Here is a 27,190-nt window from a genome sequence, read left to right on the forward strand (position 1 = left end):
AGAAGACCTGAATGAATTGTTTGAGGTAGCAAAAGAAAAGAGTGAGAGAGTTAGACTAATCATTCTAAAGTTTTGCCACGGTATGACAGTGAAATGTTTAAAAGAAAGGCCATAATTGCGAATGACTTTATGCGTGGGTTATGTATGACGAGTGGTGTGGAATTTGTGGACGTGTGGAGTGAGTTCGATGGGCGAAAAGATCTATATAAGATGGATGGTTTGCATTTGAATGGTTACGATGTAAGAAGACTTGAGAAAGTGTTGCTGAATGTGGTGGATGTGCAAATTCAGGGAAACTAGATTTATTAAGGGGGGGAGGGGTAGATATACAGTCCTTAGGGAGGCAGTTGAATGTAAGAATGAATATAATATGCCCGAGCAAATAAGGAGAACAAATCAGAATGGGATAGTTAATATAAGTCATCAAGGTAGGGTTGGGGGTCTTAAATTCATGTACACTAATGCTAGAAGTATTAGGAACAAGAAGGAAGAGTTTTGGGCCATGGTTGGTATTTCCAGACCACAGGTTATTGGTATTAGTGAAACATGGCTGACTGTAGATGATATAGCTAGTGGGATTGAATGTGATGGGTATAGTGTGTTCAGGAATGACAGGGAGAATAAAATGGGGGGAGAAGTATTGTTGATGATAGCTGATGAGCTGCAGCCAAGGAGAATAGAAGTTGAATTGCAGGATAGAGAAAAGAGCACATTTGAGGCCATTTGGTGTGAGACTGTGGCTAGCAGAACTAAATATACAATTGGGTGCTGCTATAGACCAGGTGATGTAAAAGATGGTGGTGACAGTATGCACAAGCAAATAGAAGAAATGAGTGGAAGGAGGGTGATTATTATGGGAGATTTCAACTATGGTCGCATTGATTGGAGTGAGAAGAGGACACACGGGAGGAAGGAATTGGATTTTATGCGGTTATTAAGGGATAACTATCTGCGACAGCATGTAATGGAAAATACTAGGGGTCAGAGAGTGCTTGACCTAGTAATTACATCTGAGGATTTGGCTGTAACAAATATGACCACATTGCCACTAGTCGGTGAGAGTGATCATAGGGTCTTGACTTGGGAGGTGGCTAAAGGTGTAGAATTTTCAATTAAGTCAGGATACATGTGGAATTATCGGGCTGGAAAGTATGACAAGCTTAGGAGTTTGATTGGTTCAGTGCCATGGCATGTACAACTGCAAGGACTAGAAGTCGATAGTGCATGGGAAGTAGTTAAGAAATGTTTGCATGAAGCAATGGCTGACTGTATACCTAGAGTTCGAATAATAAATCAACTAGGGGTTAAATGGATGAATAACACCATTTAGCTTGAGCTGCAAAAAAAGAAACAACTATGGAGGGAATTTAAGGAGAAAGGTGACCGGCAGGCACACAGACGGTATAAAGTGCAGGCCAGAAGGGTAACGAGTGTGGTAAGAAAAGCAAAAAAGGATTACGAAAGAACATTGGCCATGCAGGCTAAAGAGAATCCTAAACAGTTTTTTAGATATGTAGCAAGTAAAAGGAAAAATGTACATGGCAGAATGATTTTAAAGAATGCCGATGGTAGGGAGGTAACTGAATCAGTTGATATAGTTGAGTTACTGAGTGAGCACTTTGCAAGAATATATCATCCAGGTGGTGACATTGCAGAAACGAATGTACCAGTAGATTATACGGGAATTGTGGTGAATGAAGTGGAGGTAAGTAGTTTATTGCATAACCTCAATGTCAATACATCTGTGGGATTGGATGGTATACCAGTGTTGGATTCTGATTATATAGAGATTGAAGTAATTATTATTTGTTTCAGAATGCAACATGATCTTCCATCACATAGGCAAAACTTGTAAATATTATTTAATGTAAATCACTTATTTTACAATTAAATATTCATATAACTACCTTAATTTTGTCTAATATTAAATTAATTAATCAAAGATATATGTATTAATAATGAAAATGCTGTATTAAATATTATTAAGTTATTTTATTTATTACTATGTTAATATTATAGAATTAATTCTTGATAATTTTAACTGCATATTAATTGAAATGTAAATATTCTCTATTTATTTCTGTTATAGAAGTTTAGAGTTATGCAATAGCTCAGTTTTATTATATTTTATTTGTTGTCATGGAGACGCATGAAGAAGCGAGCGCGAGTTGAACAGAGAGTGAGCTAGGACAAGGATAATAAAAAATTATATAGAGGTAACAAGAGAGAGAGTTGGAACGGAAATTTTGAAGTGAAAGGAAGCAAGGGTATAAACTAGAGAGGTGGAAGTAAATAAAAAGTTCTCAAGGGCAGAAGTTAAAGGGGATAATAATTATAAGCGAAAATAGACGAAGTGAATTTTATAGTTAGCTGAAAGTAAAGTCAGCAGTGATAATTAAAGGAATTTAATGCCGCAATCAGATAATATGAAGAAACTGGATGTTCAGTGAAGAATTCTGATTAAACCCAGTTAATCTAGAATTGCGACTTAATTCTAAATCGCCCTAAGCAGAACTGCACAGTGTTTAATTATTTAATGAGTGGTAACAAGGATAATCAAAGTACCTTACAGTTGATATCCATAGTCGTGAAGCGTGATTAATAGTGTTTTAGTTATAACTGCGGAGAAGTCTTATAAATGTGTTCTTAAGTGCAACAAATATATTTTGAAAGTTATTCGCAACGTAATTGATGTACTAGGAACTGTTTCTGGTAAGCACTGACATATTGATCATTTTCAATGTATGAAGAATTGAATGTTAGTTATGCTACGTTTAACCTAACTTTAACTGTGGAAATTCTTTGCGAATGAGAATTTGAAAATAAGAATTGTTGAGAGATATTTACAGCAATTAGTGCCTGCGGTGTTCTTTAAGCATATAGCATAGCTGAGAACTGTGTGGAGACCATTCAGATGGGAAGTTCTATTGTATTAATTAAGTGTAGGAATTTTGTGACTCAGAAACTGAGAAAGTGTATGTAATGTTTGGAAGATTGAACTAATGTGATTGACTTGACCTAATATTTAACTTTGTTCTATTGTTTAAAATTAGAGGTAGAATTTATGTATGTGTCATATAGCTTATATTAAATGTTTTATTTTGCTAATCTAATTATTGTGTTTGCCTGAATTCCTTTTTATTGCACCGTTCATAAAAATTCGAATCTTGCAGGAATCCCAAGTCGAAAATAAAATACCTCGGCCAGAATGAATGAGGAGACTGCTAACTAACTATGAATTGATCCTGCTATTTTATATAGACTAATCTAAGGATAGAGTGGTGCAGTATAATAGAAATTTCTCTACCCTTGGATTGGTGATCAATTTACAATTAGTTTTTTTTTTTTTATGAAAGTGACTTGTAACAAGATGGCGGATTAGAACACAACATGAAAATAGAACGTCACGACACCAGCTCGTGTTGTACGAGAAGCAGCTAAAGAATTGTCAGTACCCTTGACCATTTTGTTTAATTTGAGTCTCGGGTCTGGGTTAGTCCCGAAGGGGTGGAAAGAGGGGAAAATAGTTCCACTGCATAAAGGTGGTTCCAAGACTGCTGTTGTAAATTACCGACCGATTAGCATATCCGGAATCAATGTCAAGGTCTTAAAGAAATTAGTCAAGAAAAGAATACAGGATTGGATAGATGAAAATGGGATATTGTATGGGGGACAACATGGTTTTGTGAAGGGTAGATCATGCCTTAGTAACTTGCTCACGTTTTATAACACAGTGATGGCTGAACTGGATAGGGGTAATGGGTTTACAGTAATACTACTGGACCTTGCCAAGGCTTTTGATAGGATACCACATAGAACCCTAATCAGTAAACTGGAGCAGATGGGGATAGATATAGGGTTGGTGAGATGGATAGGAGGGTGGTTGAAGGAGAGATACCAGAAAGTGGTTTATTCAGGAGCGGAGTCTAAAAGACGGCTTGTGACTAGTGGAGTGCCACAGGGCTCTGTTCTTGGACCACTGCTTTTCAATTTGTTCATCAATGATATAGGAAAGGATTTGAGAGGAAGTGTTCACTTGTTTGCTGATGATGTAGAGCAATTTGGGTAGAGCAATTATGAGTGCACAGGATGTCAAAATTTTACAGGATGATTTGGTTAGTTTGGAGTACTGGGCTAGGAAAAATGGATGTCAATTTAATGTGCCAAAGTGTAAGGTTATGCACTTTGGGGTGAAAAGAATAGCAGCAGTATATTGCATTGGTGGAACCGTACACCAGGAGATTGATGAGGCCAGGGATTTGGGAGTGTTGGTGGATAGGGAATTGAAGTTTAGGGGGCACATTGCAAAAGTGACTAAAACAGCTCACCAAATCACTTGCCTTCTGAAAAATACTTTAACATGCAGAGACAAAAAAGTTGTTGTTCCTCTGTATCGAGCCTTGATAAGACCCCATCTGGGCTACTGTGCCCAGTTATGGGCACCAGGGTTTCTTCGTGATGGGGAGGAAGTAGAGAGGATCCAGAGACGAGTGACCAAGATGATAGCAGGTCTGTGGAATGAGCCTTATGAGAATAGGTTGAAGATTTGTGGGTTGCAGAAATTGGTCGCTAGGCGAAGGAGGGGTGATATGATTGAGACATTCAAATTACTGAAGGGTTTCTATAAGATTGATCCAGAAGATATTTTTGAAAATATGACTGGAGGTGGGAGGACTAGGGGCTATGGAAGCTGGGCAAGAGCGTGGTTGACAAGGGTGTTAGAGCTAGGTTTTTTACTTGGAGAGTAGTGAATGAGTGGAATAAGCTTCCAGAGTCTGTTGTGGATGGTACGACCGTGAATGAGTTCATGGCAAGGTATGATAGATACTGTGTGAATGTCGAATAGTTGTTCTTGACATGATGTTAGGGCCTCCCTCGATGAATCTGTCGACTCCTTGGAGTTGCCCGGAACAACAACAATAATAATAATAATAAAAGATACTGAGAAATAACAGCACAGAAATCAGGCCTGGCTTATCATACTATAAAGGGAAAGCATCGGGCAATTTGGGAACAAACAAGAATGCCATCTTTATAATTTGATAGCTATATCCAGCTTAAAGAAGCCTTTGAAATGATATAATGTCCAATACAGACAATCAAGGCCTTATCCTAAACCAGCTCTGGTCAGCCAATACAAAAGCACTCAGACATAGATCAGTGATGAAGCATGGGTAATATCTTCATATGATATGTATATAAACTGATGTTAGTGGAATTATTATTATTACATGATACCTCCAGGGAGTCCAAAGACTCATTGAGGGAAAGCACCTACTCTACAACTCTTCGTCTCCACCAATCCGTCAACTGCAACTACCTTTATCATCTACACACCAACGCCATCTACCGCTGACCACCATCACTAGTATTTTCACAGACAATCACAAACATCCATGCCAGGATTCGAACCTGCAGTGTATTGGCTGGAGAGCGGATACGCTAACCACTCAGCCAACTAGGCTGGAATTGTTGAACAATTCCATTAACATCAGTTTATGTATTAAAAAAAGTCATTCCTGCTATTATATTTTTTCAAATTGAAAAGTAGTGCATAGAAAACTAGTCGAATGAATAAATAATTTTACTTTCATAGACATGTTGTACTTATAAAATGTTGTAGAGGGCGTATAAGGAGAAAGATGACTAGCTAACTCATGAACACTACAAGGATCAGGCAAAAAAGATGACCAGCATGGTAAGGAAGGCAAAGTCAGATTATGAGAAAAAATAAGCCAAAACAAGTAAAAGGAAATCCCAAAGAATTTTTTCATTATGTGCGAAGTTTGCAAAAGAATAAGTATGGCAGGATAACTTTAACGAGTGTAGATGATAGAGAGGTAACACAGGCAGATGAAATCGTTGAGTTACTGAGTGACCATTTTTCAAGGTCACTCAGTAACCAAATAGTAATGGACGAAGTGAAGATATTGTTATACAGAGGTGACAGGGACTGATGTGACAACAGAGGTTGATGGATTAGAAGTACTTAGGATATTGCAGGATCTGAATTCAAATACAACTGTGGGATTAAATGGAATATTGGCCTTTATTTGACTGGGCTTTAAAATTTCACAGGCTTTAAAGAAGCCTGTGAAATTTTGATTAACCATCCTAATCTTAACAATAATGGTGGCATAAAAATTCCAAGAATTTGGAAGGCACATATTCAGCCCACTTAGTTCAAGTTTTCCAGCAAACCCTGACTTTAAGACTCTAAGCAATTATTTCAGCTTTTATTGGCCACCATCCATACTGTTTTGTTTTAATTTATATATATACTTATATGAGTAACTTTGTGTGAACATGTTGCTCTCTAGCTTAATTTACTTTTTTAACCAAATAGATAATAATAATAATAACAGACTCTAGTGTTGATGTAGTAAGGTTTTTTTCCACCAGAGGTCAGGCCAATAGTTTTAATGGTTAATAAAATCAATGTAACTTTAGCATACCATGTAGTATTGCAGTTTTTTGGTATATATGTGTATACTGCAGATGATGACCTTAATGTGAAGGTCGAAACATCAAGTGATTAATTTGGTTTATATTAAACTGAAGTTTTACTTTAACACAGTAGCTTGTTCCCTAATTTTTATGATCAATTCTGATCACTGTATAATGATGAAGGAAAGGACAGAGATCAAGGGATTTGATCATCACAGAAGATGTTATTGTAAATGGAGTGTTGAATCTCCCATTAGATGGTGTTGTAGCCAGCCATATTGAAGGCTTCCGTAAGGAAAGGTTATATGTGGACCTACAAGGCTGGTGATTATGAAAAGCTCTGGAGAGATATCTTATATCTATATCATGAAATGAGAAATTTGGTGGAAAGGAGATTAGTACCATAGCTCTGTTCAAGAACTTGGAAGTTTTTTCCACTTGGTTAGACTATAAATTACATATTATTATTATTATTTTTACCACCCCAAGACCTCATGGAGTCAAAGACTCATCTTGGAGGTCCTTTTATCACATACACACAGCTCATCATGCTGTGTTTTAAACACATTCAAACTCTTTGCAGACACCACATTCTCAGGCAAGGCATTCCAATCATTCACAACTCTTCACAAAAAAAACCTGCCTCTCACTCCCCTACTCACACCCTCTTTATACAGTTTCCAGGGATGACCTCTGGTTCTCCCCTGATCTCCCACTATTCTCTGTAAAACTTCTCCAGCATTGATCCTATAACAACCCCTTATAGGATCTCTATCATATCTCCTCCTGTCCACCAGACTCTGCAAATTATGTCTTCTCAATCTTTCCTCATACTCGACATTCCAGAGGTCAGATATTTAGTTTAATAATTTATCCAGGTGTAAGCAAATGAAGTTTGTGCCTGAAGTATCTTCAGGACTGGGGCAACTCGTGGCAAAAGTGGACTGAGTTCTGATTTCCTTAGTATCCCATAATGCAAAGCACATCCCCTTGCAGACATGTATAATGCTATGCATTATGGGAAGGGTCACTACCCAGACCAGTTTCAACCTTTATTGAGGTCTCTTCAGTGGAAGCCAGACCTAGAGGTGATGAAGAGATCTCAGTAAAGATCGAAACCAGTCTGGGTAGTGATCCTTCCCATAATGCATAGCATTATACATGTCCACAAGGAGATGTGCATTATGGGATACTAAGGCAAGTGATGTGAAGCTTAGTCTACCTTTACCATGAGTTGCCCCAGTCCTGAAGATACTTCAGGTGCAAACGTTGTTTGCTTACACTTGGATAAAAGATTAAACTAAATATATAATTTATAGTCTAACCAAGTGGAAAAAACTTCCAACATCTTTCTCTAATCCAGAGTAATTTAATAATAAGGTGTGATACCTTTTGGCAGCTCGTATAGGTAAATATGACTTCTACATTGCTTCAACCTTGGTATCACCTCTGGGTGAGGCTCCCACTGACGAGACCTCTAGGTCGAAACCGGTTGGAAACCTGGGTGGTAGGTAGCAATGAAGTTTACTGAGACATAGCTGTTGCTGCTACCCAGGGGGTGGTGGTGGTGAGTGGGGTAATGAATGGCAATGTTGTAGCCCATGAAGCTAACTGAGGCACGGCTGCTACTGTTACCCCTCAGATGAAATATGAGCAGCTCTGCTTGGTGGTCAGGTGAGCCTGTCCCGGGTTAGAGCCAACGCTGAAAGTTCTTCTTGGTGACAGGGTGAGCCTGTTACTGAGGGGGGAACAACGCTGAGCTTTTAAACCTGTGGGTCGCTCATTATTGGGTAATCCGAGGGGGGGGGGGGGATCCCCACAAGTTTTTGGAGAGGTAATCCTGCACTTATTACAGGGAAACCGGCCTGGGTGGTGTCCCTTCCCATAATGCATAGCATTATAAATGTCCGCAAGGAGATGTGCATTATGGGATACTAAGGCAAGTGATGTGAAGCTTGGTCCACCTTTACCACGAGTTGCCCAAGTCCTGAAGATACTTCAGGCTCTAACTTTGTTTGCATACACTTGGATAAAGGATTAAACTAAATATATAATTTATGTTCAAGAACTGTTTAGCAAAAGCAGTGTCCAAATATTCTTGTGTCTGATGTTAAATAAGTGCAAAATGGATGAATGAAGAGATTAAGCATGAAACCTGGAAGAAGGCATTATGGAAGTAGCATAATATGAGTTTCATAATGAATACAAAGAGCAAGCCAAAAGGGTGACTCACACGATAATGGAATAGTAAATGTGCAGTATGAGCAGCAGTTAGCTAGTGAGCCAAAAAATAATAATAATAATAGAGTTCTTTTGATTTGTAGCGAGTAGCAGAAAGAATGATTACGACGGGATGATATTTGTTGGTGATATATATATATATATATATATATATATATATATATATATATATATATATATATCACCATATATAAATATGTCACCATATATAAATATGTACATATATATCACCATAATATAACATCTTAAATATATGCAGAGCATATATTTAAGATGTTAAATGAGCCATTTATAAAGGGATTATGAAATTATTCGGATAGGAGAGGAAAACGTGGTGGTGGTGGAGTACTGCTTATGATAAGTGATCACTTGTGTCCTCTAGGCAGTGACACTAGTGGGTTTGAAAGCATATGGTGTGAGGTAAAGTTGGGCAAGACAGGATATTTAGTGGGGTGTTGCTGTAATAGAGGGAACAAGAGGTTCAAGAGTTTTTGATTTGGTCATAGCATACGAAGATTTGGTAATAACTGAGATGACATCTCCCCCCCCCCCCAGTTAAGAGAGTGACCATGTGATTTTGACATGGAAGATGAATAGATATGCTCAAAGAAAAGGAAACATATGTGGAATTATAAGGTGGGTGATTATAATAGTCTTAGATATCAACTTGGGTGAGAGGTGTACAAACAGAGAAAGCAAGAAGCCAAGAGAGTTGTGGCACAGGCGAAGACCATGGCATATCAAGATCTGTATGATCAATTAGAAACAAAGGAAGGACAGAGAAAAATTTACCAACTAGCGAAATGTAGAAATAAAGCAGCTAAGGACATCTTACATGTGAGGCAGATCAAAGATGCTGAAGGAAGAGTATTATGGAGGGATGTGGACATAAGAAACAGATGGAAAATATACTTTGAGGGACTTCTGAATGAGGAAAATGCAAGGACTCACAGAGGAGATGGGCAGCCTTCTGAGGGGATGGTTCAGAACATCAGTAGAATGGAAGTGACGGAGGCCATGAAGAGGATGAGGAATGGAAAAGCGGTGGGCCCCGACAGAATTCCAGTGGAGGCATGGAAGGCACTGGGGGAAGAGGGAATTGACCTACTGTGGGACCTGTTCATGAAAGTTTGCCAACAGGAAAATATACCCGAGGAATGGAGGGAGAGTACTCTTGTTCCCATCTACAAGAGTAAAGGGGATGCACAAGACTGTAAAAATTACAGAGGAATAAAGTTAATGTCCCACACAATGAAGATCCTAGAAAGGGTTCTTGATGGTAGATTGAGGGAGGAGGTGGAGATTGCAAAGGAACAATTTGGCTTCATGCCTGGTAGATCAACAACAGATGCTATCTTTGGGTTACGACAGATGATAGAAAAATATCGAGAGAAACAAAGGGAGCTACATCTGGTATTTATTGATCTGGAGAAAGCATACGATAGAGTGCCAAGGCAAGAAGTCTGGAGGTGTCTGAGGGAGAAGAAGGTGCCGGAGAAATATGTCAGGTTGGTGCAGGAAATGTACAGAAATGTGAAGACAAGTGTTCGGACCTGTTTGGGACAGACAGAAAGTTTTCAAGTAACAGTTGGCTTGCATCAAGGGTCAGCATTAAGTCCGTTTCTGTTTAATATTGTGATGGAGGTAGTAACAGAGGAGGTGAGAGAAGATGCACCTTGGACAATGTTGTATGCAGATGACATCTTGCTGTGTGTAGATTCAAGAGAAGAAGCAGAAACTAAACTGGAAAGATGGAGAAAAGTACTGGAAGAGAGAGGTATGAGACTGAGCAGAAGTAAGACAGAGTATATGTGTTGCGCAGTGGGCGGTGGCCAGGAGACAGACCTGGAGCTGGAAGGAAATGTCATCAGGAAGGTGAGAGACTTTAGATACTTAGGTTCGACAGTGGAAGAAGATGGAGGAGGTGAGAAGGAAGTGGGATGCAGGATACAAGCAGGTTGGAGGAACTGGAGGGAGATGGCTGGAGTGTTATGTGATAAGAGGGTGCCGATCAATCTGAAAGGCAAAATTTATAGGACAGTAGTGAGGCCAGCTATGACATATGCTATAGAAACTGTGGCCCTGAGGAAAAATAACATTAGCAGGATGGAAGTAGCAGAGATGAGAATGCTTAGGTGGATGTGCGGTGTGACCAGAAAGGATCATCTGAGAAATGACTATGTCAGGGGAACAGTGAAAGTTACGAACTTAGGAGCGAAAATACAGGAGGCAAGGTTGAGATGGTTTGGTCATGTGATGAGGAGGGAGGACGAATATGTGGGAAGAAGGGTCATGCAGATGGATGTGCAAGGAAGGCGGAAGCGTGGGCGGCCAAAGAAGAGATGGAGGGAGCTGGTAGAAGAGGACTTGAAGATGAAGAACTTGGATGTGGTGACAGCCCAAGACAGGAAGGTGTGGAGGAGACTCATAAGAAACAGTGACCCCACTTAAGTGGGAGAAGCTGCAGAAGAAGAAGAAGAAGAAGAAGATATCAACTTGGGGCAGTTCTATGGAAGGCAAAATTGGAAGGCCAGGATAGCATTAGTGCTTGGAAAATTGTGAAGGAATATTTGTTAGCAGATAGTAAGCTGTATTCCATGAGTGAATAAGAAGCAGACACAATTTGGTGTAAAGTGGATGACAAACAATATCAAACAGGAACTGCAGGTGAAAAAGAGATTATGGAAGAAATGTAATGAGAGGGATGGAGAGTAGATACATGAAGAATATAAGACTCAGGCCAGGAGAGTGACTAGTATGGTGAGGAAGACAAAACTAGAACATGAAAAGAGATTGGCACTAAGATCCAAAGAAAATCCTAGGGAATTTTTTAGCTATGTGGCCAGTAGGAGGAGAAATGATTGTGGAAGAATGACGCTGTGAGATAAAAATGGGAATAGAGTGACTGATGCAGAGGACATAGTGGAGTTGTTCAATGAGCACTTTATTGGAGTATTTCATCCTGGAGAAGGTTTTAATACTAGAGGGATAGGGCAGGTTCGAGGTTTAGAGGTGCAAGAGGAGAGTGTGTTCTAAATACTGAATACTCTGGATGTCAGCAAAGCAGTAGGACTGGATGGTATTTCACCATGGGTTTGAGAAAATGTGCTAAAGAACTGAAAGCTCCTTTGACCTTGCTTTTCCGGTAAAGTTTGGCTACAGGAAAGGTACCCAAGGAATGAAAGGAAGGTAAGATAGTGCATACTCGATTGGAGGAGCTGTACTGAAGGAAGTTGGGGAGACAAGAGATCTGGGGGGTGATGATCAATAGAAAACTGAAATTCAGGGGACATATTGCAAAGATGGTGAAGGTAACCCATTTGATTGCTGCAATACTGATAAGGATGCTGACCTGCAGTGATAGAAGAGTTATCATTCCTTTGTATAAGAACTTGATCAGACCCCACTTAGACTATTGTTCTCAAATTTGGTCCCCAGGATTTGAAGGGAATAAATGAACTGTGGAAAGGGTGCAGAGGCAGATAACAAAGATTGTTTCAGGACACTGTACAATGTTAATTATGAGGATCGGCAGAGGGAATGTGGACTGCAGAGTTTGGTGGATAGAAGAAGGAGAGGTGATATGATCGAGACTTTTAAACTGTTGAGAGGTAGTTACAGGGCAGACACTGGGGATTTCTTTCACTTAGTGGAGCAGTAGGAAGGAGCGATGACCAGGGGCTGTCCCTGGAAAGTACAAAAGGAAGCTGTGAGCAAGAGGGTGAGGAGTGGTTTCTTTGTGTTGAGGGTGGTAGAACTGTGGAATGCATTGCCGGATAGAATGGTGAGAGCAAGAATGATCAATGAGTTCAAGGAGTGGTATGATAGACTTTGTGTTTCCTAGGAAGGACCTCCTGCGATGAGTCTCTTAACTCTATGAAGGGCTGAATAATAATAATAATAAGAAGAAGAATATTTTGTCCTTATGAGAGCGACATCATACAGAGCTTGAGTGCAGTGGGAAAGAAGGAAGTTGGATTGATGGTAAGTGAACAGGAGATATATGGAGAATTGAATAAACTTAATGTTAATAAAGTGGTTGGACCTGATTACATATCATTATGTCGTTTGAGGGAATGTTCCTGTTAGATAATAACTGCTTTGATGTACTTTTCTATGAGTCTACAGTGGGACAAGTTCCAAAATTGTGGAAAGGAGCAAAATTCCTCCGCTTCATAAAAGAGGTTATAAGACTGAATCTCAGAATTATATTGTGATCTGTATGTTTGGAGTTGTGGCTAAAGAACCAAATGGGTAGTTAAGCCTTTATCCATAACTGAAATACCATCAAATACCAAATCAAAGCAATTACTGATAACAGCAGTAATTGCTTTGATGGATAGCATTGTTTACTAAACGAAATTCATGTTATAGCAATCTACTTGCATATAACAACAAGGTTAAGAATATGAACAAGGGAAATGTGCATATAGTGGCATATTTGAATTTTGCAGAGTACTTTGAGTTTCCCGAGGTGAGTGACAATATCAGGACGTTTGGACTGCTGGCTATGGAGAGAGGTTGAAAAAATATGGATTGCAGAGTTTAGTGGATAGAAGGAAAAGAGGTGATATGATAGAGATATTTAAGTTAGTCATAATCATCATCATTCTCGTCAAGGATTTAGGCCTAGAGTGGCCTGTTCCTTTCTTAGAAATCATTGTTGAATCTTGAAGACATTGAGTGTTAAGGATGCTAAGATCAGTATGATAAATATATAATTACAAACCATTAGGAAAAAGTTTGTAATTTAAGGTTGTTTTAGTAATCTTTCTGTTTTCATTCTTTCAACGTGTTCCATCTGGTTATGTTTATATTTTTAAATTTTTTCTATTACTGATTCCTGGTTTAATTCTTTCATAATTTCTTCATTTCTTTTGTGATCAAATAGAGTATATTTATCAGTTTTTCTCATAAACTTCATCAACTGTTATTAATCTTTGTTTGTCTTTTTGTTTTATTGTCCAGATTCACTTCCATACAATAGGACTGATGGGGCTAATGTATTGTATACTTTTAGTCTGATTTGTTTTTGAACTAGGTTTGGTTTAAATATAGAGTTAATTGCACCTGTTATTTTTAAATATGTTGCAATTTTTAGGTTCATATTTTTTCATGTTCATATGTAACCATACATCGTAGGTAGTTAAATGAATTCACCTGTTCTAAAATCTTGTTATCTATTACTATTTTAGTTCTTACTGGATCTTGTCCTTTAAAGGCCATCATTTTTGATTTTTCTGTTGATATTGTCATTCCATAATCTTTGGCTATCTCATTTAAATTTAAAATATCTTTCTGTAAGTTATTATTATTATTATTACGGGCAGCTCCAAGGAATCCTTAGACTCATCGAGGGAGGCCCAACATCATGTCAAGAACAACTATTCAACATTCACACAGTATCTATCATACCTTGCCTTGAACTCATTCACAGTCATGGCACCCACAACAGACTCTGGCAGCTTATTCCACTCATTTACCACTCTCCAAGTAATAAACCTAGCTCTAACACCCTTGCTAACCACACTCACACTCTTAGGTAGTTAAACGAATTCACCTGTTCTAAAATCTTGTTATCTATTACTATTTTAGTTCTTACTGGATCTTGTCCTTTAAAGGCCATCATTTTTGATTTTTCTGTTGATATTTGATATTATCATTCCATAATCTTTGGCTATCTCATTTAAATTTAAAATATCTTTCTGTAAGTTATTATTATTATTACGGGCAGCTCCAAGGAGTCCTTAGACTCATCGAGGGAGGCCCAACATCATGTCAAGAACAACTATTCAACATTCACACAGTATCTATCATACCTTGCCTTGAACTCATTCACAGTCATGGCACCAACAACAGACTCTGGCAGCTTATTCCACTCATTTACCACTCTCCAAGTAAAAAACCTAGCTCTAACACCCTTGCTAACCACACTCTTACCAAGCTTCCATGGATGGCCCCTAGTCTTCCCACTACAAGTCCTATTCTCAAAAATATCTTCTGAATTAATCTTATAGAAACCCTTCAGTAATTTGAATGTCTCAATCATATCACCCTTTTCTGCCTATCAACCAATTTCTTCAGCCCACAAATCTTCAACATGTTCTCATAAGGTTCATTCCATAGTCCTGCTATTATCTTGGTCACTCGTCTCTGGATCCTCTCCACCTCCTCCCCATCGAGAAGAAACCCTGGCACCCATATCTGGGCACAGTAGTCTAGATGGGGTCTTATCAAGGCTCGATTCAGAGGAACAATAACCTGTTTGTCTCTGCTCGTTAAAGTGCTTTTCAGCAACCAAGTGATTTGATGAGCTGATTTTGCCACTTTTGCGATGTGTCCCCTAAACTTCACCTCCCTATCCACCAACACTCCCAAATTCCTGGCCTCATCAATCTCCTGGAGTACGGTTCCACCAATGTGATATACTGCTGCTAATCTTTTCACCCCAAAATACATAACCTTACACTTTGTCACATTAAATTAACATCCATTTTCTTTAGACCAATCCTCCAAACTATCCGAATCATCTTGCAAAATTTTGACATCCTGTGCACTCACTATTGCTCTACCCAACCCAACTTTGCATCATCAGCAAACAAGTGAACACTTCCTCTCAGATCCTTTCCTATATCGTAAGTGAACAAATTGAAAAGCAGTGGTCCAAGAACAGAACCCTACGGCACACCACTAGTCACAGACAGTCTTTTGAAATCTACTCCTGAATAAACCACTCTCTGATATCTCTCCATCAACCACCCTCCTGTCCATCTCACCAACCCTATATCCATCCATATGCTGCAGTTTACTGATTAGAATTCCATATGGTATCCTCTCAAAGGCCTTAGCAAGGTCCAGTAGAATCACTGTAGACCCGTTACCCTTATTCAGTTCAGCCGTCACTGTGTTATAAAACGTGAGCAAGTTACTGAGGCATGATCTACCCTTCACAAAACTATGCTGTCCCCCCAAAGAGTATCCCATTTTCATCTATCCAATCTTGTATTTTCCTCTTGACTATTTCCTCCAAGACCTTGACAACAATTCCTGATATGCTGATCAGCCAGTAATTTTCAACAGCAGTCTTGGAACCTCCTTTATGCAGTGGAACTATTTTTTCCCTCTTTCTACTCCCTTGGGACTAACCCAGACCCGAGACTCAAATTAAACAAAATGGTCAAAGGCACTGACAATTCTTTAGCTGCTTCTCGTACAACACAAGCTGGTATACCATCCAATCCCATAGATGAGTTGACATTGAGGTTTTGTAATAGACTATTCACCTCCACTTCCTTCACACAATTCCCGATTAAGCTGTTTGTTGTTCCATTTCTGCAATGTCACCACATGGATGATATACTTTTGCAAAGTGCTCACTCAGTAATTCTACTATATCAACATATTCGGTTGCCTCATTACCATCGGCATTCTTTAAAATCAATCTGCCATATACATATTTTCTTTTATTTGCAACATATCGAAAAAACTGTTTGGGATTCTCTTTAGCCTGCATGGCTAATATTCTTTCATAATCCGCTTTTGCATTTCTTACCACACTTGTTACCGTTCTGGCCTGGACTTTATACTGTTCATGTGCCTGCAGGTCACCTTTCTCCTTAAATTCCCTCCACAGTTGTTTCTTTTTTTTTTCAGCTCAAGCTTAATGGTGTTATTCATCCATTTACTTGATTTGATTCATCCCTACTTGATTTATTATTCGGACTCTAGGTATACAGTCTGCCATTGCCTCCTGCAAAAACTTCTTAACCACCTCCCATGCACTGTCAACATCCAGCCCTTGCAGTTTTACATGCCATGCCACTGAACCAATCAAACTCCTAAGCTTGTCATACTTACCAGCCTGATAATTCCACATGTACCCTTTCTTAATTGTAATTTTCACACCTTTAGCCACCTCCCAAGTCAAGACCCTATGATCACTCTCACCAACTAGTGGCAATGTGGTCATATTTGTTACAGCCAAATCCTCAGATGTAATTACTAGGTCAAGCACTCTCTGACCCCTAGTATTTTCCATTACATGCTGTCGCAGATAGTTATCCCTTAATAACCGCATAAAATCCAATTCCTTCCTCCCGTGTGTCCTCTCCTCACTCCAATGAATGCGACCATAGTTGAAATCTCCCATAATAATCACCCTCCTTCCACTCATTTCTTCTATTTGCTTCTGCATACTGTCACCACCATCTTTTCCATCACCTGGTCTATAGCAGCACCCAATTGTATATTTAGTTCTGCTAGCCACAATCTCACACCAAATGGCCTCAAATGTGCTCTTTTCTCTATCCTGCAATTCAACTTCTATTCTCCTTGGCTGCAGCTCATCAGCTATCATTAATAATACTCCTCCCCCATTTTATTCTCCCTGTCATTCCTGAACACACTATACCCCTCACATTCAATCCCACTGGTTATATCATCTTCAGTCAGTCATGTTTCACTAATGCCAATAACCTGTGGTCTGGAAGTGCCAATCAAGGCCAAAAATTCTTCCTTCTTGTTCCTTATACTCCCAGCATTAGTATACATGAATTGCAGACCCCCATTAGCCCCCCATCCCTACTTTGATGCCTTATACTAACTATCCCATTCTGATTTGTTGTTCTTATTAGCTCGGGCATATTATACTCATTCATACACTCAACTGCCTCCCTAAGGTCTGCATATCTACTCCCCCCCCCTTAATAAATCTAGTTTTCCTCATTCTGCATATCCACTTCATTCAACAACACTTTTTCAAGTCTCCTTACACCGAATCCATTCAAATGCAAACCATTCATCTAATACAGATCCTTTTGCCCATCGAACTCACTCCACACGTCCACAAATTCCACACCACTCATCCTGCATAACCCACACATAAAGTCATTTGCAATTTTGACCCTCCTTCTAAACTCTTCACTCTCATACCGCAGCAAAAGACTAATCCTCCTAACTCTCTCACTCTTTTCTTTTGCTACCTCAAACAATTCATTCAGGTCCTCTATCATTTCCATTTTATCTCCTTTCAAATCATTCGTACCTGCCACCACTATCATTTCTTTCACCCTTTGCTTTTGTTCCCTAATAGACTCACTTATGTCCTTAATGGTCACACCAGGTTGGTACGATTTTGTCAAATTCTCTACTATCACACCTCGTAATCTCCATACAGCACTCGCTCCTTCATTTTGTTTATGTTCACAATGATACTCTTATATTTCCAATCATACTTTTTTTTATTGGCTGGTACACTCGGTAGACATTTGTGCATATGCTCCAGCTGCCGCTTTGCTCCATGTATCACTCCGCTCAACAGCGTGATCTCACTCATTGCATCTATCTCATCTTTTTTATTATCTGTTAAACCATTAATTTGCTCTGTATTAATACCTTCATTCACACTTTCTACAATCATGCCCTCACAGCTCCCTGGTACAACTTTGCAATTTCTTATCATATCACTATTTTCTACATTCAGAAATTTGACAAAAATATCATACTCACGACCTGAAATACACTTTAATTCCTCATTTTCCTTACATTTTCTACACACATTCACTCCATTATCATCATCTAACCATACTCCAACCACTCTCTGCAAAGCATACATTTCGCAGATAGTACACTGAATAATCTCCTTTATATTACAGTTATTGAACAAAGATGGTGAACCATTATTACTAGCCGCCATTTTCCTTCTTACTGGAGCCATGTGCACGCACTGCACTATCGTATTTTATCAAATTAATAATTGAAACACCGAAAACACACAAAAAACACACTAAGATACGAAAAGAAAACTAAACTACGTAATATTCAAGGAAAATTGTCAATGATAACTTAAAATAACACTTATCTTATCAGGAGCTCTCAACAAACACCACAGACCTCAAGTCCCTCTAGTGGCAATTATCTTCATATGTAATTATTATTTGGTCATCAGCAAAAAGGAGAGTGTTTAAGTTCACAATAGGAGAAAGTGTAATATCTTGATGGAAATTTTTATTCCATTTTATTATTATTTCAATTTTCAATTTAAGTTATTGAGAGGATTTTATTAGATTAATCCAATATTAAATTCAATGAAAAGAATAGAAGGCTAGAGGGGGGGGGGGAAGAGGTCATCCTTCAAAGTTATGTAAGTGTGATGAAGAAGTGAAGAGGGATATGAGAAGTAGATTTTTTACATGGAGAATTGTCAGTGAATGGAATGCATTACCAGAATGTGTTGTTAATATAAGGAGTGTTAAGGATGCTAAGATCAGTATGATAAATATATTGTCTGTTGAATGAACCTCTCATGATGAGTCTGCCAACTTCATGGAGAGTGCAATAATAAAACCCCTTTAATAACTTTGAAGCTTCTATCGTGTCTCCTCTTTTTGCCCCTCAGCTAATTTTTGATTCCACAGATCTGCCACAATCTTTTTCACTCGCTTCTGGATCCTCTGCACAACTTCTTTATCCCCATAGAATTCCAGAGTCCAGATCTGCACAACAGTCGATGTGTGGCCTTAATAAAGCCTTATATAGAAAAACAATAGCCTCTTAATCCATACTTGTTAGTGTTCTTTAACAATAATATAATTGGATGTGCTGTTTTGATTACCTTCACAATACGCCCTCTAAACTTTGACTCCTGTCCACGATCATATCCACATTGTTGGCCTCATCTGTTTCTTGCAGTTCAATTTCATCAATCTAGTACACAGCTTCTGATCTTTTCTCGAAGTGCATCACCTTACACTTGACCACATTAAACTGCAGCCATTTATCTTTGTCCATACTGCTAGTTTTGCATCATCAGCAGCAAAAAACTGAATATTTCTTGTCAAATCACTTTCTATATTATTGATATACAAATTAAACAACAGGGGACCAAGTGCTGAGCCTTGTGGTACACCATTGGTCACTTGCCTTCTGGACTCAACTCTTCCATAAACTACTCTTTAATAGCTGTCCATCAGCTACCCGCTCATCCAAATCACCAGATTCATATTTATCCCATTTGCTGCAATTCATGCAATAGAGTTCTATGTGGGATCTCATCAAATTCTTTTGTAAAGTCTAGCAGTATCACTGGGTTAGCCATTTCCCTTATCCAATTCCATTGTCACTTTATTATAAAAAGTAAGCAAATTAGTAAGGCAAGACCTATCCTTCATAAAACCAAGTTGTCACTCATAGTTTATTATATTCCCGTCGACCCAGTCCTGAATTCTTTGTTTCGCCAATTTCCCCAATACCTTAACCACCACTCCTGAGATGCTGATTGGCCTATAATTTGCTATTTCTGCCTTTGAGCTTCTTTATGTAGTGGGACTATTTCATTCTCTTTCCACTCCACTGGCATCTTCCCAGAACTGAGGCTTAAATTAAACAGCTTGGAATGATGAGCTGATAATTCCCTTGCATGTTCTTATAATACACTGGCTGTATGTCATCTAATCCCATGGCTGTGCTCACAGTAAGGTACTGCAATATCCTAAGTACCTCTAATTCGCCTACCTCTATTTTCCCATCTGGAATTTCAGTATCACCACCTAGATGTACACTCTTGCAAAATGATCACTCAGTAACTCAACTATTTGGTTTTCTTCTGTTACTTCCTTACCATGAGCACTTTTTAAATTCATCCGTCCACAGTCATTCCTCCTTTTACTTGCCAGATAGTAAAATAACTCTAGGATTTCTTTTGCCATTATCTGCTTACTTTCTCTTAACTTTGGGCTTCCTTACCATACAGGTTACCCTTCTTGGCTGCGCCTTGTATATCTTGTGGGAATGCTGATTGTCTTCCTCTTTATACTTTCTCTGTAACTCTTTCTTTGTCTACAACTCCTGCTTATATTCATTCATGTAACTCTTATCTGAATATTCCTCCTAAGTTTGGGGATATGTTCAGATCCTACTTTGTTCAAACACCCCTGGACCACCTCCCTTGCACCACCAAATTCTTATGCCATGTCACTGCTGAAAGCTGACTCTTCATCTTCTCATACCAGCTTTGTAATTCCACATAAAACCCTTCTTAACATTAAATTCTTGATCACGTTCTCCAAGCAAAGGCAGCATATCTACATTGGTTAGTGTAAAGTTTCTGATGCAGTGATTAGATCCAGCACTCTTGAACCTCATGCCATCGGGGGAGGAATGGTCACAGACATGTGACCATTCCTCCACCCAATTTATGTCGCCGTAATTGAACTCTCCCATAATAATTACTTAATTTGTACTCATCATGCTAATTTGCAAGTGCATGCCATCAACATTCTCCCTTATATCCCCTGGATTATAGCAGCAACCAGTCACACATTTAGTCCTTTTGGCCTCTATCTCACATCATATAGCCTCGAATGAACTTCCCTCTTAATTCCTGTCCCTCTAACATACTTCTACCCTTTTTGGCTTTGTTTCCTCTACTATCATTAGCCACTCCCCCCCCCTCATCTTTTTCCTTCTGTCCTCTCTGAATACACTTATATCTCTTGCATTTCTTCTTACAACCAGACCATTCTTGGACAATCAAGTCTTACTAATGCCTATAACATTTGGTGAAGTTGTGCTAACTGATACCAAAAACTCCTTGCCCTTATTTTGAATACTTGTGGAATTAGTATAAATCCTGAATATCCCCTTCATCCTACAACCTCCCTTACACCTCGTGTTACTTAGCCCACTAAAGTTAAGAATCTAGGATGCTACATTTCATATAATTTTATTACTCTCCCACTTACTAACCCTAGTTTATCTAGGACCCAAGCTGACCTGTATTCCTCCAAACTCTAGTTTCTCTGGTTTCTCCTCTAGTTTCTCTAATTCTGCACTTTGGAACTCTCATTGAACAACACTTTCTCAAGACTCTTAACACCACACCCATTCAGATGCAAGCATTAATTTTATATATATCCTCCTTTAGATCAAATTCACTCCGCAGATCCACAAACTCCATGCCATTACTCCTGCACAATCTGTGCACTGACTCATTCACAATCATAGCTCTCCATCTCGGTTCACCTCTATTATATCATGACAACAGACCTACAACTTTTACTTTTCCACTCTTGTTTTTTGCATGCACTAGCAACTCTTTCATGATTTCTCATACAGGTCCACACTTGTCACCTGCATCCTTGCAGCATCACTGACTTCCTTAATCTTAGCACTAGGAAAAACATGATTTTGTCACACTCTCCTCAAGGAGTCCTCTTATCACTGAATCACCATACAAAATCAGCTCCTTATTCTCATGCTTTTGCTCTTTCATACTTTGCTTTTGCTCTTTCATACTTTGCTTTCTCTTCCTTTTCTTTTGCTTTCATGTCATAAATCTGCCAGGTGTTTCTCCAACCACTCAATCTCATGTTTTGCTCTTGCTCGTAGATAGCAAATTTACTCCATGTAAGTGTGCTCTCTTTTCCGTTACCAACTGGTTCATCTGGTTATTTCTTCATTTTCCTCCAGGTCATTTGTACTGTCACTCATACTGCTTGTAACACTAATTACACCAATTGCATTATCACACATTTCATTCATCATTCTTCTTACTATCTTCACACTTTTGGCATTTGCTCACAAAACACATTTGACAAACACATTCTCCTTTCTTAAATCTCTTGTTCTGTGAAGGTCATATACTTTGCACACACTGCAATGAACATAATCACGCACGTTAAAATCGCTCACCATTGTTTTGTGCATCAATGCTGATACGCGATACAGCGTATAAGAAAACAAATATTAAACCTTTGAAAATCAGAAAATTAAGCACACTGCCTTTACAGTTAATCAAACAAACACTCATAAATATAATGATGAAAAATGAATGAATTTGTCACTAAATACTTCCAAAAAGAACTTCTTTCAGCACTAAATAATCATCTCATAAACTATTTTCCACCTTTCACGGTTTATCTTTCATATTCCTGCCAAAGTCCTTCAATGATTTCTGTTTGGATACTCTCATGCATAGCTTTCTTACATTTTTCCTTGTTTCTCTTAAAAGACTTCTTGCCAGGATGTTTACATAATTTCTTCCTTTAAAGAGCTGTTTCTTTAACTTCTTGACTCCACCATAACGTGCTGATATGTCTGTTCTCTATACATTTCACCACATGCCCATCTTAATGAATCACTCAACAGTTTCTTGAGATTTTGCCACTCAATCTCTAATATTTGCTTCTTGTTTTTGAAATGCTTTCATTTTTTTCTTGAATAATATTTGTATGTTTGTTTTTAGAGCTCATCTCTAAAAGCTGCTCTTTAGAGCTCATCTCTAAAAGCTGCTCAACTTTGATTCTTTTTAAAATTTCTGTACACATTTTTCTTTCAATGTGATTTCCATTTTTATCCTCTTCTTAACTAAATGATGATCACTTCCTGTTCCAGATCCTTGCTTTGTTCACCTGTATCCTGAAGAATAAGACTTTTATTGTTTCTTGTGTGTTCTGTCCATGCACATTTTTGATGCACAGTGTTTTGTAATAACTATTTTATATCTTGAACATATTGAACAGGTACGTACTTACTGGTGTTATTTGTTTTGTGCTTTCTTCAAATTTTCCAAAGGTTTTCTGTGTGTGTGTGTGCAGTTCATCTTCTACTCTGCTGTATAGATTTCAACAAAAATCAGCACCAATCCTTGTTTGTTTGGTATCCAGGTAGATACCTCATAACAGGATGTATCATAAGAAGATGAGGCTTGGACATTAGAAGACCTTATTAGTTCTCATCATTCCCTATATGCTATGATCTAGAGTCCTCTCCTGGTTAACTAGCTTTGATCTTTAACTAACCCCTAGAATAAAAATTTCTCTTTTGACTTTAGAATGCACTCTTAAGTCATAAAAGAAACTCAAAGGTGTTTCTTTATTGAAGGTGTTTCTTTTAAAAGGTGAAGGAAAAATCAGATTTCTCCTTCACATTCCAAATTTCCAAATAAACTTCCAAATTTATAAAACATGTCTCAGAAATGGGCACTGTTGGTAATTACAAGTTAAAGCTGTGCAATTACAGTATAATTATGGTATCTGGTATTTTTTATACTAGTTGTGACTGTGTTCATATGAAAATAAGGTGTTTCTTTTCAGATAAATACAATTTGAGAAATATGTATAGATGAGGATTCTTTATATATAAAGTTACTTTAAGGTTTGAAATTCATATTCAAAATATATTGCCAATATTGTCGTTCCAAAATTAAAAAGCAGCATTCCAAATGCAGCACTATGCTAGGTAGGGAGAAAAATGTCACTTTAAAACTTGGTTAACCGAAAGAATGTTATATTACCTTCCTTTCATATTATAGTGACTTACTAAAAATGAAAATAAATGTTATTAAGCAGTGGATTCATAGTGGTGATAAAGTATCTTAAGCTTAAATATTCTTGTGTCAGTCAGGGATTAAAGTTGCTTAAACTTTCTTGTACCACTGATGCAAAAATCAGAATATTATCAGAAAAATTACAAGTGATAAATGTTTTGAATTATCTGGTTAAATAGGTCTTCAACTATGAAATTTAAGTTTATTCAAGAACTAAGATTTTTAATTGTGGAATATAGTATAACATCATATTTCATGTTTTAATTTAAAGTACTGCAATAACACATGCATTATTATTATCTCTTGTGGCTGATATCTAATAGGATATTTTTTATTTATTTTCTAGTGATTCAGAGCTTCCATCTGATTTAGAACCTGTAAAACCTCATGTGATAGAACATTTAAAAAACCAGACTGTGGCAGAGGGTAGCAAAGTTCGTTTGGATTGTGTTATTGTTGGACAGCCTGAGCCTGAAGTAAGACAAAAAATTGTCTTATGTTATAATTAGAACCTTTATTTTTGTAAAAATACTTTTTCTCATACATGCATGCATGCATGCATATGCAATCAGGCACACATCCACACACACACACACATATTTTCTCTCAGAATGTAATTTTTTTTTATTGCGATTATTGTATTAATGCTAAAAAGAGCAGTATTCTGTATTATAGTGAAGTTTAATTGCTCAGATATGTATTTAACATTGTCTTTGTTTTCTTATTTACTTCAGGTAATATGGTATCACAATAAAAATCCTGTGAAAGAATCCAGTGATATCAACTTATTATTTGAAGGTGACCGCTGTTCTCTGGTCATCAAAGAAGCATATCCTGAAGATAGTGGTTGGTACAGATGTGTAGCCATTAATTCAGCTGGTGAAGCCTCAAGCCAGTGTCATATTGATATAAAATGTATGTAAGCCTTAAGAAATTACTTCTGTTATTTTATTGTTTTAATAATAAATTTGTTACACACATTTTTGTAGACATCTAAAAAACAAACTTTTTTTTGTTTGTGCCTTAAAGTTGCAAAGAATTAGTAGAACTCATGCTTATAATAACTTAGTGTTACTGTGTTCATTTCCAGTAGTTTTATGTTTTTATAGATGCTGTGGTTAAAAATAAAAATTGCAGAATGAAACTCAAAATATAATCAGTGCCTATAGCCTCGAAGAAAAAAACCAAAAACAGAAATTGAAGAATTTTTGTGGGGAAAAAAAAAATATATATATATGTGTGTGTGTGTGTCATAAGCTTAATTATTAAGGCTCACAGGAGACTTAAATGCAAGGATCGCAAACAGTATGCTACTAGGAACACGTCAAATATTTTGTGAAACAACTAAAAACTTAAATGGGGTAAGATCACTTCAATTTTGTACAGATCATGAATTTAGAAAATAATACTAATGCTGACCAAGCTGGCTGAGCATATTCTGCTCTGTATCCAAAAGGCTGCAGGTTTGAATCCTGCCTGGGGAAGGGAAGTTTGCGATTATCTTTCACCTTTGTGCATTCATTCATACAAATATATATACACTCTTCCAATAATAATAATAGTGGAGTGGGTTGCCATGGGAGAAGTAGACCTAACCCTTCCACAATCGAAGAGGCCTTCACCCAGCAGCAGTGGGAAAGATACAGACTGAAATACAACTTTCTTTAATCACAAGAGTCAAAACAAAAAAGACCTGGAGAAATAAAATATTGGATAAATCTATTGGATAAAATAGACTAAAGGAGCAGTTTCAAGATAACGTTATTAGTCAGTGGATAAATATCTATTATAGATTATATAATATCAAATAGAACAGTAAAACCAGATGAAATATTGGATAAAATAGACTAAAGGAGCAGTTTCAAGATAACGTTATTAGTCATTTGGAAGATATAGCAATTTGGAGTCAAATGGATGACAAGAAAAATAAAAGGAGAATTGCAGGAGGAAAAGAGATTATGGAAGACATATAAAGAAAGAGGTGGAGAACAATTACATGAGGAATATAGGACTTAGGCTAGGAGAGTGAGTAGTATTTTAAGGAGAGAAAAATCAGAATATGAGAGGAGACTGATTATGATAAGATTAATCTTAATGGATGAAAATGGTAGAATGGTAACTTGTACAGAAGACATTGTTCAGGTATTTACTGATCAGTTAATAAGCATGTTTCATCCTGATCAGGGTGGAATCATGAGGGAATTAAGTGTGGAGGACATGGGAGGGGATGGCTTCATTGTGAGTGAGTAGGAGGTATTTGAGGAAATAAATAATCTTCATGTCAATAAGGCAATAGGATTTGATGACATATCACCATGCATCAAGGGAATGTTCCAGGGAATTGGCAGTAGCATGCCTGTTTAATAAGTCTTACAACAGCACAGGTTCCAAGGGAATGGAACAATAAGGCAATAGGATTTGATGACATATCACCATGCATCAAGGGAATGTTCCAGGGAATTGGCAGTAGCATGCCTGTTTAATAAGTCTTACAACAGCACAGGTTCCAAGGGAATGGAAAGAAGGTAAAATTGTTCCACTGCATAAAAGTGGAACAATTTTGTTCCACTGCATAAAAGTGGAACAAAAAGTGATAAAGTTGTGGCTACAAATTATAGGCCAATCTGGAGTTGTGGTGAAGGTACTAGAGAGAATGGTGAAAAATAGGATACAGAAATAGGGTGATAACAACACTATTCTATGTGGTTATCAGCATGGATTTGTTAAAGGGTGATCATGTTTTACTAATTTACTTATGTATTATAACAAGGGAACAAATACCTTGGACAGAGAAGATGCATTTATATACCATTGTGTACTTAGATTTTGCAAAAGCTTTTGATAGACTGCCACAAGGCAAGCTGTTAAATAAATTGAAATGGATGGGATTGGATAACAGACTTCTGAGTTAGACCAGTGACTGTCTGCCAGATAGGTATCAGAAAGTTGTATATGGGGAGTGCAGTATCCCGAAAGAGGAAGGTCACTAGTGGTGTTGTGCAGGGGTCAGTTTTGGGACTATTGTTGTTCAATTTGTATATTCTTGATAATGGGATGAGTTTATCTAGTGATATGGAGCTGTTTGCAGATGATGATGATGCAGATTTTGGGCAGAGCAATGTACAGTCAAGCAGATGTTATGCCCTTACAGAAGGACTTGAATAGATCGCATGAATG

The 27,190-nt window shown here is 37.8% G+C and overlaps 1 protein-coding gene across 1 annotated transcript in view; it reads left to right on the forward strand.

The window, feature by feature from the left end:
- Positions 1 to 27,190, forward strand: part of LOC150109560 (coiled-coil domain-containing protein 141-like) — a 451,763-nt gene that overhangs the window by 341,897 nt on the left and 82,676 nt on the right. Inside the window, exons 27-28 of the mRNA XM_090409020.1 lie at positions 24,360 to 24,489; positions 24,748 to 24,928. Of these exons, the coding sequence (XP_090265146.1) occupies positions 24,360 to 24,489; positions 24,748 to 24,928 (311 nt within the window). The remainder of the gene's footprint in view (positions 1 to 24,359; positions 24,490 to 24,747; positions 24,929 to 27,190) is intronic.

The sequence above is a fragment of the Typopeltis vanoorti genome, chromosome 2, assembly GCF_054136105.1.
Source record: "Typopeltis vanoorti isolate ZY-2024b chromosome 2, IOZ_Tvanoo_1.0, whole genome shotgun sequence".
In the NCBI taxonomy this organism is placed as follows: Eukaryota; Metazoa; Arthropoda; class Arachnida; order Uropygi; family Thelyphonidae; genus Typopeltis; species Typopeltis vanoorti.